The sequence below is a fragment of the Sander lucioperca genome, chromosome 16 (genome assembly GCF_008315115.2).
Source record: "Sander lucioperca isolate FBNREF2018 chromosome 16, SLUC_FBN_1.2, whole genome shotgun sequence".
Lineage (NCBI taxonomy): Eukaryota > Metazoa > Chordata > Actinopteri > Perciformes > Percidae > Sander > Sander lucioperca.
In genome coordinates, this window is record NC_050188.1 from 29,945,861 (window position 1) to 29,958,991 (window position 13,131).

The 13,131-nt window shown below is 39.8% G+C and overlaps 4 gene segments (V, D, J or C); 3 read left to right on the forward strand and 1 right to left on the reverse strand.

Annotated features, from left to right (window-relative positions):
* The first annotated feature begins 1,198 nt into the window (after positions 1 to 1,198).
* LOC118493331 lies at positions 1,199 to 5,331 on the forward strand. The segment is given in 2 exon segments: positions 1,199 to 1,255; positions 4,982 to 5,331. Coding segments are annotated over 2 exon segments (375 nt in total).
* On the reverse strand, positions 2,687 to 4,060 carry LOC116055718. The segment is given in 2 exon segments: positions 2,687 to 3,198; positions 4,019 to 4,060. A coding segment is annotated over 1 exon segment (264 nt).
* Positions 5,332 to 10,263: 4,932 nt separating the features above from the next.
* Positions 10,264 to 10,797, forward strand: LOC116041742. The segment is given in 2 exon segments: positions 10,264 to 10,352; positions 10,460 to 10,797. Coding segments are annotated over 2 exon segments (375 nt in total).
* Positions 10,798 to 12,339: 1,542 nt separating this feature from the next.
* On the forward strand, positions 12,340 to 13,103 carry LOC116041743. The segment is given in 2 exon segments: positions 12,340 to 12,446; positions 12,663 to 13,103. Coding segments are annotated over 2 exon segments (363 nt in total).
* The last annotated feature ends 28 nt before the right edge of the window (positions 13,104 to 13,131 follow it).

Genomic DNA, 13,131 nt, shown 5'->3' on the forward strand with positions numbered 1-13,131 from the left:
TGTACCACGTGATACAAAGTCATTGAGCCGCCGTACAAAAACCTCTCACTGTAGAGAGACACGGCTCTCTGACTTTGTCAGACTGAACTAAACCTACAAGCCTCAAGATGCTACTTTACCATTAAAGTTGGTAATAATGATTTATCCTCTGATTCAATATTTCATTGTCTTTACAATGAACTTTTGATTTTCTATTTCGAAAGCAATCTTTTGCCTCTTAGAGTGATATATTACTTTAAAAATGATGGATTAATATTTCAAAAAAAGAAAAGTAATCGTGCAGAAAGTAAAGGAAGAAAAATAGCTCCTGAAATAATGTTTTTTAAAAGTTTGACTTACTTCCAACATTCAGTCTGGTTCCTCCACCAAAAGTCAACCACAGTGATACAAAGTCATTGAGCCGCCGTACAAAAACCTCTCACTGTAGAGAGACACGGCTCTCTGACTTTGACACAAACAAACTCACCAAAATGAGGCTGTTTGTAAAATCTTGTCAGATAAAAAGAAAACTGACAATAACACAGTGCTGCAGATTCATAGAAAACATGCTTTTTATTCATATTGATTTAAAATTAAGTGTATATTTTTCATTTATATTGTCTATTTTCAATTACAGAAGAAATTAGATTAATTTTGTTGTCCACCTCAGTGGAAATGTGTGTTTGGCTTTTCCCAGAGTACAGCAAATGTTCATACAATGCACATAACACAGCACACCATTAAAAACATACAGAATATGCAAAATACAATATAAAATAGTACAAATGGGAAGGTGGCAGCAAATAAGTCTCATAAAAATACAAGAGAGCAAATCTTAAAAAGTAACAAGTGTTCTCTGATGCAGTCATTCTGTGTTCAATGTCTGTATGTCATAGGGAATAAAATACTTCTTTTATATGTTCCAGCTGGTCCTGGGAAGCCTAAATCTAACATTTGGAAGATTTGTCAAGAAGTCAAAGTGTTATTGAAAGATCCTAATCAATGATCAGATAAAGTGATTGATCCATTGATGAACAGCATCATCAGAGTAATCCAAGTCCCTGTTGGAGTCAGTCAGAGCATTTCCATAGAGAGCCACTTTGCATCAGCAGCACCATGCTCCAGTGCTCTGGGAGAGTTTATAGTCCTGAGAGTTGAACACTGGATGACTGACAGCTGTCCTTCATGACAACAGAAGACACAGAAATCCTCCTCATCAAAAACATGACTTTGATCTCCGTCCTCATCTGGACTCTCCTCTGCTGCTGCTTCACAGGTAAAGTCCAGAGAATCAAACTCCTCTCCTCTATCAACATCCGTCCCTCTGAAATGAAGACGACTAAACCGTGACGCTGCTTTATGTTTTTGTCTCTGTGTCCTCAGAGTCCAGCGGTCAGTACACAGTGACTCAGCCTGGAGCAGTGAGCTCTGCTCTGGGAGGCTCCGTCTCCATCAGCTGTAGGATCAGTCAGAGTATTTATTCTAGCTGGTTAGCCTGGTACCAACAGAGAGATGGAGAAACTCCTAAACTGCTCATTTACTATATTAGCAATCGACAATCAGGGATTCCAGATCGTTTTACAGGCAGTGGATCAAACTCTGACTTCACTCTGACCATCAGTGGAGTCCAGACTGAAGATGCAGCAGTTTACTACTGTCAGAGTGGTCACTATCCCAACAGTCAGTATGTGTTCACACAGTGAAAAAGCGTCGTACAAAAACCTCCCTCAGTCAGACTGAACAGAAACTGAACTGACTGCTGCAGCTGGAAGCTACTGCAGATACTGATACACTTCACTGAGGACACACACACACACACACACACACACACACACACACACACACACACATTCAAGTGGCCACAACGAAAGGGAGACACACCATCATCAAGTGTGAGAGGAGCAAAGCTGCAGCAGAGTGGAGAGTCAGCCAGAGAGAGGGCTGCACTGCATCCAGACTTAAATAACCTCCTGCTACTGGGAACATCCTCAGCTGTTCCCAGTTGCTCTAACCATCACCTGCAGAGAGAGCACAGACAGCTGAATCACACAGCTAACTCAAGATGACACCATCCATTTATATCACGTTACAATCTCATGTTCTTATCTGATTCAAGCCGAAAAAATCAAGAAGTCAACTTGAAACTAAAAAATTATAATAAATAAATCTATAATCACATCTATATAAAGTTTATGCAAAAACACATTTTCCCATACATGCAACTCAAAAACGCAACAAATTTACTGAGACCAAAAGTTAATTCTTGAATTATTTCTTCTCAGGCTCTGCAGTTTACCCAGATTCATGATACTCTATAGACACATCTAAAATCAATTCAACATAGTAAACACTTAATTTATGAGATACATATATTATAAATATAAAATATTGAAATAATCAGCTTTCCTACAAAACCAAATTTAAAATGACTCCAATGAAGAAGTTTCTGAAGTCACATAAGCTTTAAAGAATTTGGAATAAATGATGGATTTACTTCTATCTTGTCTGAGTCACATTAATGATTATCTGATTAGTTTTGTGTTTTCCAAATATATTAAACATGCTATTATATTACCTTATAGTTTCTTTCTCGAGGAATTTCCAGGCAGTTTTACATTAAACTCAGTTGAGTTTAACATTTCTAGATTAATGGAACTATTAAGACAGAGATATCTGTTTCTTTTACAATAACAGACGTGGAAACAACTGATTTGATGAAAAGTACTTTATTGTGTTAAAATAATCAAAATTAAAACATGCAACACACTTTATCAATGAAACATGTAATTAGACAGTGAGTGAGGGAAAGAGATAAACAGAGAGAGAGTTACAGACTGAGATCAGTATCAGAGTGAAACCAGTAGCAGAGTCCCAGTGAGTCAGGTCAGGACTGGGAACACTGGTCTCTCCTCAGTGTCTCTGAGAGTGGAGTCTGGGAGCCCTGGGTGGCCTCACAGGTCACAGAGCCCACCTTCTCCCACTGGTCTGCAGGGAGCCTCAGGGTGCTGCTCCAGCTGTATTTGCCGTCCTTCTCCAGCACCCCGGGGCTCCTGCTCTCCTCCCAGCTGCTGCTGCTGCTGCTGCTGCTGCCGTCCACCTTCCAGGCCAGACTCCAGTCTGAGGGGAAGCCCTTGTTGGCCAGGCACATGAGCGTGGCCTTCCCCTTCAGCAGCTCCTCTCTGGAGGGGGGCAGCACCGTCAGGGTGGGACGGACATCACCTAGGAGACACCAATCAGATTAGAGGACAGGGACCACACAGCTGTCAATCAACCAGCAGCCACTTGGACACCTTTACTGTGTGAGAGTTGGTTTTCTCCTTTAAGGAGTTTCTGTCAGATGGTTTTTCTGCTCCACCAGTCACTCACTCACACATTGTTTCACTTCCCTTTAAGAAGCCTCTCATGTAAATCAGCACAGAGAGAATCATCTACACAATGAGCTGATATATATCAAACTATACACTGGAAATAAAATGTCAACTTTTGGACAAATCTTTAAACCTCCAAATCAAGATCATCAACAACCTAACTATACATGACTTTAAAGTATTTAGTGGAATAGAAACAAATCCAGAAAATGAGCTGACAACATCAAATGTTCTTCATGTGATTTTGATCATCATTACCAAACTGTTCAAATAGTTTTCAAACTTTGAAACAATACATGACACAGTAAAGAGATGTTGCACATTTTCAAATACCGATCTTTATCTTTGCTCTGTTCAATTGTTTGAATATTTGAATCTTCATTTGCTTTAAACAGTTATCATTGATGTGGAAAATTAAAAATTATTCTTGTAGAACCGTTTTTCAGTTTTATCTTTTCCACACTTCAAGTCATTTAAATTTCAGTTTGACAGAAATGTGTAAAGAAATGTTTAGTGAAGCTGCTCTGAGTTAGTCTCCACGATAAAGGAGGAGAAATAAAACATGAATACTAAAAGTAAATAAAAAGATATTTTATCTACTGTAAACAGAATTTAAAACATTACTTTACAATATTTACAATATAGTTTTTAGTATTTGTGCAGAAACTTACTTCCAACATTCAGTCTGGTTCCTCCACCAAAAGTCCACCACAGTGATACAAAGTCATTGAGCCGCCGTACAAAAACCTCTCACTGTAGAGAGACACGGCTCTCTGACTTTGACACAAACAAACTCACCAAAATGAGGCTGTTTGTAAAATCTTGTCAGATAAAAAGAAAACTGACAATAACACAGTGCTGCAGATTTCCTTAATGCATGTTTTTGGTACATGTCAAATGACTGTGATTTCTTCTCTTGAAATTAATTTAAATAAGACAGAAGACATTAGATTAGATTGACTTTATTGTCCACCTCAGTGGCCTTCTCCCAAATTATAGCAAAGGTAAATACAATGCACATAACACAGCACACCATTAAAAACATATAATATACAGAATACAATATACAATAGTGTAAATGGGCAGGTAGCAGCAGATAAGTTCTAAAAATAATTCAAGAAAGCAAATCTTATAAAACAACAAGTGTTCCCTGATGCAGTAATTATGTGTTCAATGGCTGTATGACATAGGGAATAAAATACTTCTTGTAAATGTTCCAGCAGGTCCATGGGACCCTAAATCTAACATTTACTATACTCTGATAAAGTGATTGATCCATTGATGAACAGCATCATCAGAGTAATCCAAGTCCCTGTTGGAGTCAGTCAGAGCATTTCCATAGAGAGCCACTTTGCATCAGCAGCACCATGCTCCAGTGCTCTGGGAGAGTTTATAGTCCTGAGAGTTGAACACTGGATGACTGACAGCTGTCCTTCATGACAACAGAAGACACAGAAATCCTCCTCATCAAAAACATGACTTTGATCTCCGTCCTCATCTGGACTCTCCTCTGCTGCTGCTTTACAGGTAAAGTCCAGAGAATCAAACTCCTCTCCTCTATCAACATCCGTCCCTCTGAAATGAAGACGACTAAACCGTGACGCTGCTTTATGTTTTTGTCTCTGTATCCTCAGAGTCCAGAGGCCAGGTCACAGTGACTCAGCCTGGAGCAGTGAGCTCTGCTCTGGGAGGCTCCGTCTCCATCAGCTGTAGGACCAGTCAGAATATTTACGATTCCTACAGTTTAGCCTGGTACCAACAGAGAGATGGAGAAACTCCTAAACTGCTCATTTATAGTATTAGCACTCGACAATCAGGGATTCCAGCTCGTTTTACAGGCAGTGGATCAAACTCTGACTTCACTCTGACCATCAGTGGAGTCCAGACTGAAGATGCAGCAGTTTACTACTGTCAGAGTTTTCACTATCCCAACAGTCAGTATGTGTTCACACAGTGAAAAAGCGTCGTACAAAAACCTCCCTCAGTCAGACTGAACAGAAACTGAACTGACTGCTGCAGCTGGAAGCTACTGCAGAGACTGATACACTTCACTGAGGACACACACACACACACACACACACACACACACACACATTTGTTTGATAGTAAAGACTACAGAGTTCTCTTTCTGTGTTGATAATCAGAAGTTAAATTCACATCACTACAGTTGTATTTCCAAAGATTGAGTAGACAATAGTAACAGTGGAGATCTTGTACCTCCATGATTTATTTCATTGTAAATTGAACTCCTGGTTTCTTCCATCAAGAAATGCATCATCTGGTCATCTCAGACTTCTCATCTCAGAGTCACACGTCATCAAATCAGCAGCAGCTTTTCTTGCTCCACTCACTCCTCTTTTACATGTACAGAAAAGTTAAATCCACAGTTTGGAGTTCATGAAAATATTTTACTTCAGTAAATGCTCTTACCAAGAGAAATAAAAGACACAAGCATTTAAACACTTCATCCAAACTACAAGAACTCCAGAACATATATTCTGACCTGCTCATATGTGTGGAGCCGTGCAGATAATTCTGTTTTTATGTACCGACACTTATGCTGTCACCCAAATATAGTGGACATGAATTATTTTCATAGTGATCAATACCAAAAATATACTTGAAAGATTTTAAAACAACTTCCTTTGTAGAAATAATGTCCTGGTTATTTTAGAAACTCCACAGACCAGGGGTGATTCTAGGATCTGACCTTTGGGGGGGCTCTGTCCCTAATGAGCAGTTTATAGCAGTTAAGCTAGGGGGGGTCCATGGGCATGCCCACGTAAGATTTTTTTTTTTAAACCCTTAAATCATGACTTCTGGTGAGTTTTGGGGAAAGAGACAGATTGAAACATGCAATTAAGACAAACTATCAACAGATTCAATTCATCTGCTGTGAAAAAAAGATGGCAACTATAAAGCATGATTATTGCAGCACATACCCAGAGGTGTCGGACTGGGGGGGAAAAGGGGACTGAGTACCAAAATGCTAGAATGAATAGCTGTGGATGCAGGAGGGGCCCATAGAAAATGCTTTTCTAAGGGCCTAGAATGTTGAGCTACGCCCCTGCACAAACCTTGAACTGGTAAAATAAGCCTCAACATATTTTTAGACAGGATTATTAATGTTTGTTTCTGCTGTTAATTTTCAACTTTTTCATATACATCATTGATATAAACTGATATGGTTATACAGCTAAATGATGAATAATCTAATCTAATAATGCCTCTGAACCAGATGGGGAAAATCCAACATCTCTTTTTCTTAAGAGCCTGGGCCTGATAATAAAAGCATTTACTCTAATACAACAACTACATTATATGATAAGTAAGACATCAATAAATCTGAGAAGACCAACTTTAATGATGAGCCACAAAACAATATTATGCAATACAGGAAATAAATCAGAGGCCAGTGACTAATATGTATCATATGTATTGTACTGTACTGCCCTTCTCCCTCTCTATTCTCCTCACTCCTTTGTGTTGTCAACCAGAAAGCAATTGTAATCAACTAATCAACAGAGAATATATCGTGTAGGCTACCAAAGGTTATGAATTCACCTATTTATAACATATGTGAATATGGGGTTGCTGTTCAGTGCAGTGGGATAATGTTAAAGGCTTATCTTATACTTTATCACCTGAACCTGGCTGTTTTCTTTAAAACAAAGAAACGTATATCCATCTATGGGGAAACAGACTGTGAGTCAGGGTTTGTTGTTCCAGTGTTTCAGTTCTGATATGAATGAGTCTGATGATCCGTCAGGTCGAATTATTTATTTTTCATTGTCATGACAGTTAAAAATAAGAAAGTGTCTGGTAGGGAGGTAACTGCAGCAGCGCTAGGCTATTTTTAGCTGCGCTCAAGCCGTTACGGCGGGCTATTAATAGCACACTTTAAAAACTCGTTGTAGGCTACTCCTAAGCTACATTTGCCTACAGTTAGCAATGTTGTCTACGTTGCACAACAAAATGGACTCTGTGGTGAATAAGCTAGGCTAATTCAGATATGATTGCCATCATTGTGATCAGGGAATCAGAGATTGGTTCCACAAATACTACACCTGCAGCCTACTTAACGTGTTCATTCGATTAGATTTATTTTCACTCCATTAGCCATACCTTTTCAGTGGTTGAAAGCAGCCATACTCTGACGACCATTCCCCAAAGTTATCTGTGCAGACTGAAGAGTAGGCGAGGCGCCCTCGTTCAGGGAATCACAGACAGGCTGTTGACTTCAGGCTACAACTGAGCTGAGCCTGTCGTCATTTATCCTATTCCATCGCTAAAATGAGGTTTGCAAAAGTAATAAGGTTTGAGCACTAAACAATTTCACAAAATCACAATGATGAGGACTTTATTTTTCAGGGGGGCTGAAGCACCTCTAAAAATAGCCTAGCGCCGCCTATGATGAAGACTAGTGGTGTCAACAATAATCGATTCAGCAATGCATCGCAATGCGGGGCATACACGATTCAGCATCGATGCGGCAAAGTGCCATAATCGATTATGTCACTGTTTATTTTCTGGCCTTGAGTGGACAATAAGAAAAAGTTGTGAAGTTTCAATTACTTCCGGGGGCATAACAACAACAATCAAGATGGCTGAGGGAGATGACCGCAATAGACGGTTAATTAAAAACGCACCCAAAGCTTGGAAAGCGGACATCTGGGCACATTTCGGATTTTACGAAGTTAATGGGAAACTAGACAAGACTTACGCGGTGTGTAAAACCTGCCACACTAAAATCAAGCACGTTGGCAATACAACTAACTTCACGAACCATGTTGATTGTTGGCATCCTGAGTTGGCTTCAACAACAACAACACAAAAAGTCGACACATCCCAGCCAAGAATTGACGAGTCGCTAGCTCAACGTTGCCACACAACTCCGAGAGAGCAAAGAGGATCACACGATCGGTGGCATGTTTCATAGAGAAGGATCTACGACCCTATTCTGTGGTAGAAAATGCGGGGTTTTGCCACATGCTTAAAACAATTGAGCCCCGTTATAAGCTACCGACAAGAGCTACCTTCACTGATTCTGCGCTTCCCGCATTGTACAAAGAAACCAAAGCAAAGGTAATGGAATCAATGTGTAAAGCCAGTCGTGTAGCCATTACAAGTGACGCCTGGACTTCAGTCGCAACAGAGTCCTATGTAACCATAACAGCACATTATATTAGCGAGGATTGGCAGATTGTATCACATGTGCTTCAGACGAGAGCAGTTTATGAGAGCCACACTGGTGCTCATATGGCGAGGCTACTCTTGGATGTTGTGGAGGAATGGCAGCTAACAGATAAAAGTGTTGTGCTGGTATTACATTTGGTAGTAGGCTAAGCCTACACACTTTATTTTTGGTTTACATTACAATGTATTTCACATCTTTTCAACATATTTTGTTGTATGCAGCTGATGTGATTGGTAGTGTGGTGCCTTAAATAGTAATGCTGTGATGCTGTATGAAGAGGAATCCGCCGACACTGTTCTTGATTATAAAAAGGTTTATTACAAGCAAAGATTCAGCATCAATTTTACAGACTCCATGGAAGGTCTGGAGAACACACCGCCAATATGCATTCTAATTCTACCTTTACATTTCACAGCTTATATGCGATAGCTTAGGTAACATGTTAGATAACCTATGGAACATTCAAGTTGACATAGCATAGGTTAGTGTCCTCTTCAGGGGCTTCCTATAGTTCGTTAACCCCTCAGCATCCAATCCGAGACCTGTCTTTTAAACATCACATCGAAATCACGCCACCAAGAGGTAAATTATTACTCGCTATACTGCCACAGTACCCATGATGAACGTTCTTATTATGACTCAGCACATTTGAGCTTTATACAGACATTAAACCTATAAGTCCATCAGATACTACAGTAGGATCAGGTATATAATTGTCATTGTCTTAAAGCTGCTAAGCTGCTGTTTTGTTGAGAATAGTTGCACTTGACTTTACTACTTGAAAAAAGTTTCACAGTAATAAGTGGTTACTGTGTGTTGCACTGAATATTTGTATTGCTGGGTGCCTGGGTGGTTGTTGTTACAATAGTGTGACTGTGGCTGTTATTGCTCTATTTGATTTCAAATGGTTCTAAAGCAGAGAGAAAAGAAACATTTCTCATTCAAAGCACTGAAAGCAGTGATTTATGTTTTCTTTTTCAGGTTTGAAAATGCCATATCCAATACCCTGTACCATTTTTATTGTATTAATTGACATTTATGTCAAAGATACAGGAGAGTGATAATACACACATAGCAGCCAATGAAATCTGTTGTTCAATATCTGACTGCTTGTATTGCCTCATGAATGATGAAAAATTTGCCTTGTTGTGTGCAGTAGAATTTTGATGCATCGCAATGCATCGTAGAATGGAATGGAATTGAATCGAATCGTTACCTGGTGAATCGTAATCGAATCGAATTGTGAGGGCAGTGCCAATGCACACCCCTAATGAAGACTATGCAGTTTGATAGGTTTAAGTAATTCAACAGAATCAACCAATCCAATTTCTTCATGCATTATATCATGAATGATTTATAAAGTCAGTGTTCTCAGCACTGAAGAGGAAACCCCCTGTCCCTGTTGGAGTCAGTCAGAGCATTTCCATAGAGAGTGGATGGTAACACTTGTGATTAATATATTTGGTACCCCTAAAATAGTTTATGGACTCAAACCAAAGACTCATACGAATGAGCAGTGACACATTCCTAATCAATACTCTGATAAAGTGATTGATCAATTGATGAACAGCATCATCAGAGTAATCCAAGTCCATGTTGGAGTCAGTCAGAGCATTTCCATAGAGAGCCACTTTGCATCAGCAGCACCATGCTCCAGTGCTCTGGGAGAGTTTATAGTCCTGAGAGTTGAACACTGGATGACTGACAGCTGTCCTTCATGACAACAGAAGACACAGAAATCCTCCTCATCAAAAACATGACTTTGATCTCCGTCCTCATCTGGACTCTCCTCTGCTGCTGCTTCACAGGTAAAGTCCAGAGAATCAAACTCCTCTCCTCTATCAACATCCGTCCCTCTGAAATGAAGACGACTAAACCGTGACGCTGCTTTATGTTTTTGTCTCTGTATCCTCAGAGTCCAGAGGCCAGGTCACAGTGACTCAGCCTGGAGCAGTGAGCTCTGCTCTGGGAGGCTCCGTCTCCATCAGCTGTAGGACCAGTCAGAATATTCCTAATTCTAACTGTTTAGCCTGGTACCAACAGAGAGATGGAGAAACTCCTAAACTGCTCATTTACTATACTAGCACTCGACAATCAGGGATTCCAAATCGTTTTACAGGCAGTGGATCAAACTCTGACTTCACTCTGACCATCAGTGGAGTCCAGACTGAAGATGTAGCAGTTTACTACTGTCTGAGTTATCACTATATCAACAGTCAGGATGTGTTCACACAGTGAAAAAGCGTCGTACAAAAACCTCCCTCAGTCAGACTGAACAGAAACTGAACTGACTGCTGCAGCTGGAAGCTACTGCAGAGACTGATACACTTCACTGAGGACACACACACACACACACACACACACACACACACACACACACACACACACACACACACACACACACACACACACACACACACACTTCTTTTTAACCATTAATTTCCTTCATCGCCACTAGAAGTAGAGCTTTCATTTTGGAAGTAAGGGAATATTCTTATAAAACACTTCAAATAAGCTTTTCAATAAAACATAAACGCAATACACAATTAAAAAATACTAAACTACAAATGCCACACTAAACCATTTGTTCCCTATCAAAGGTTTTCACAGTGTCCACTTAAGTCCAACTGGAGAGACTCCCAAAGATCAAAACTCCTGACTTCAGAGCCACAGTCAACTTCACTTATAACTCTGTAGTGAGAAAATAAAAAAAAAACCCTGATCAAGACTTTTAGGACCTCCTCTTTATATTGACCTGTATAATCTCTTTGATATTGGAGGGTGCCTGACCATGTAGGGCTCTAAAAGAGATAACAGGTATCTTGAAATTGATTCTTAATTTACTCGGGAGCCTGTGAAAAAAATCGAGACAGATGTGATATGCGACCTCTTCAAGGACCTGGTAAAAAGCCTCTGAACAACCCTCTGGACCTGTTGTTAGTGGTTCATGGACGTGAAAGACAAGTAGAAATGGAGTAACAACAGTCTAAATAGATGAAAGAAATGTAGAAATGATCATCCTCATCTTAGCTCGAGGCATAGTGGGCCAAAGTTTAACAATGAATAAGTCAAAAGTCAACAAGGTCAACAGAATCATAGGAAAACTGTATTAACTGAAATTTAATAATTAATAGGAAATGCATTTCAAGCATCTTTTCAGAGTGACACCACCATCAAACAGTCTGTACGCCGATGATTCTCAATTTTACATGACAAAACATGTTCTCTTCTTCATGTCCATCATGTGATCAGTCATTAAAGCAACTCTTCTGTCTGTCTGTTCTCCTCTTTCAATTTTTAAAAAGTATCAATTATAGAATTTGGAGTTCACCTTTTTACCAAACTTAAATTAAGTATTTAAATTAAAGTAGATTCCCTGGCTAAAAGAAATAAAGTAAAACAGAATCCATTGTCTCAATCATCCACTAAATGATTATCTGCAGAATGAATAAACATTATCACAACCTATTTCCTGCTATGAATCCTGTCATCCCACACTCAGGAGTGCATTGAATAGATATCTGGTACCTCGTTAACCACCTGTAGTAAAAAACTAACTCTAGATGTAAAAATACCCAAAAACAGAATCAACTTTCTGTACTTGCTTGGTGGAATCTAAATGAAGTTTTTATGACAAGATTTGACCATTCATCCGTAGCCCATTATGTAGTGAAACATTTAATTAGTCAAAGTAAAAGGGGAAACAGCATGACATGTTGAGGACAGCTACAGTTCACTGACTCTGTGTGTTTGCATATGTGTCCTGCCTCTCTGCTCCCAGCCGTTAAGAGGCCAGTGTTGATCAGTGACTGTCCAGGACTTTCAGAGACACTGACACGCCGGCAGCATGATGATGATGTCACTGTTTCTACTGCTGGCCACCCTGGGGCTCCTTGTTCAGGGTGAGACTCTCTTCTGAAAACTTTGCTTCAGGATGCAACCAGGTTCACCTCAATGATGTTCTGCTTTGATGGAGAAACACTGGAACAAGCAGCATTTACCTTCTTCCATCTCTTCTCCATGTTAAAGAAATGAGACTCTTCTGTTTGGATGTTGATCATCTTTCTCCAAGCTGGATTTGTCTCAATAACTCTTCTGCTCTTTTTCATGTTTTCCAGGTTCATCAGGAGAAATCATCCTGACTCAGTCTCCTGGATCTCAGTCTGTTGCTCCAGGACAGTCTGTCTCTATCAGATGTAAAGCCAGTTCAAGTGTTAGTACTTGCCTTCACTGGTACCTTCAGAAACCTGGAGAATCTCCTAAACTCTTAATTAGGTATGCTACAACTCGTCACTCTGGAGCTTCCGACCGTTTCAGTGGAAGTGGATCTGGAACTGACTTCACTCTGACCATCAGTGGAGTTCAGACTGAAGATGCAGGAGATTATTATTGTCAGCAGTGTAACAGTTGGCCGTTCACACAGTGATACAACGTCGTACAAAAACCTCCTCAGCTGGAGAGGAACTGATCTGACTCAACAGCTGCACAGAAACTACAACACTACATGATTTATTAACATACATTTATAAGTTAGACCACAATAACACTTTCAGCATGAACACATTTTGTATATTTCTGTTAAATATA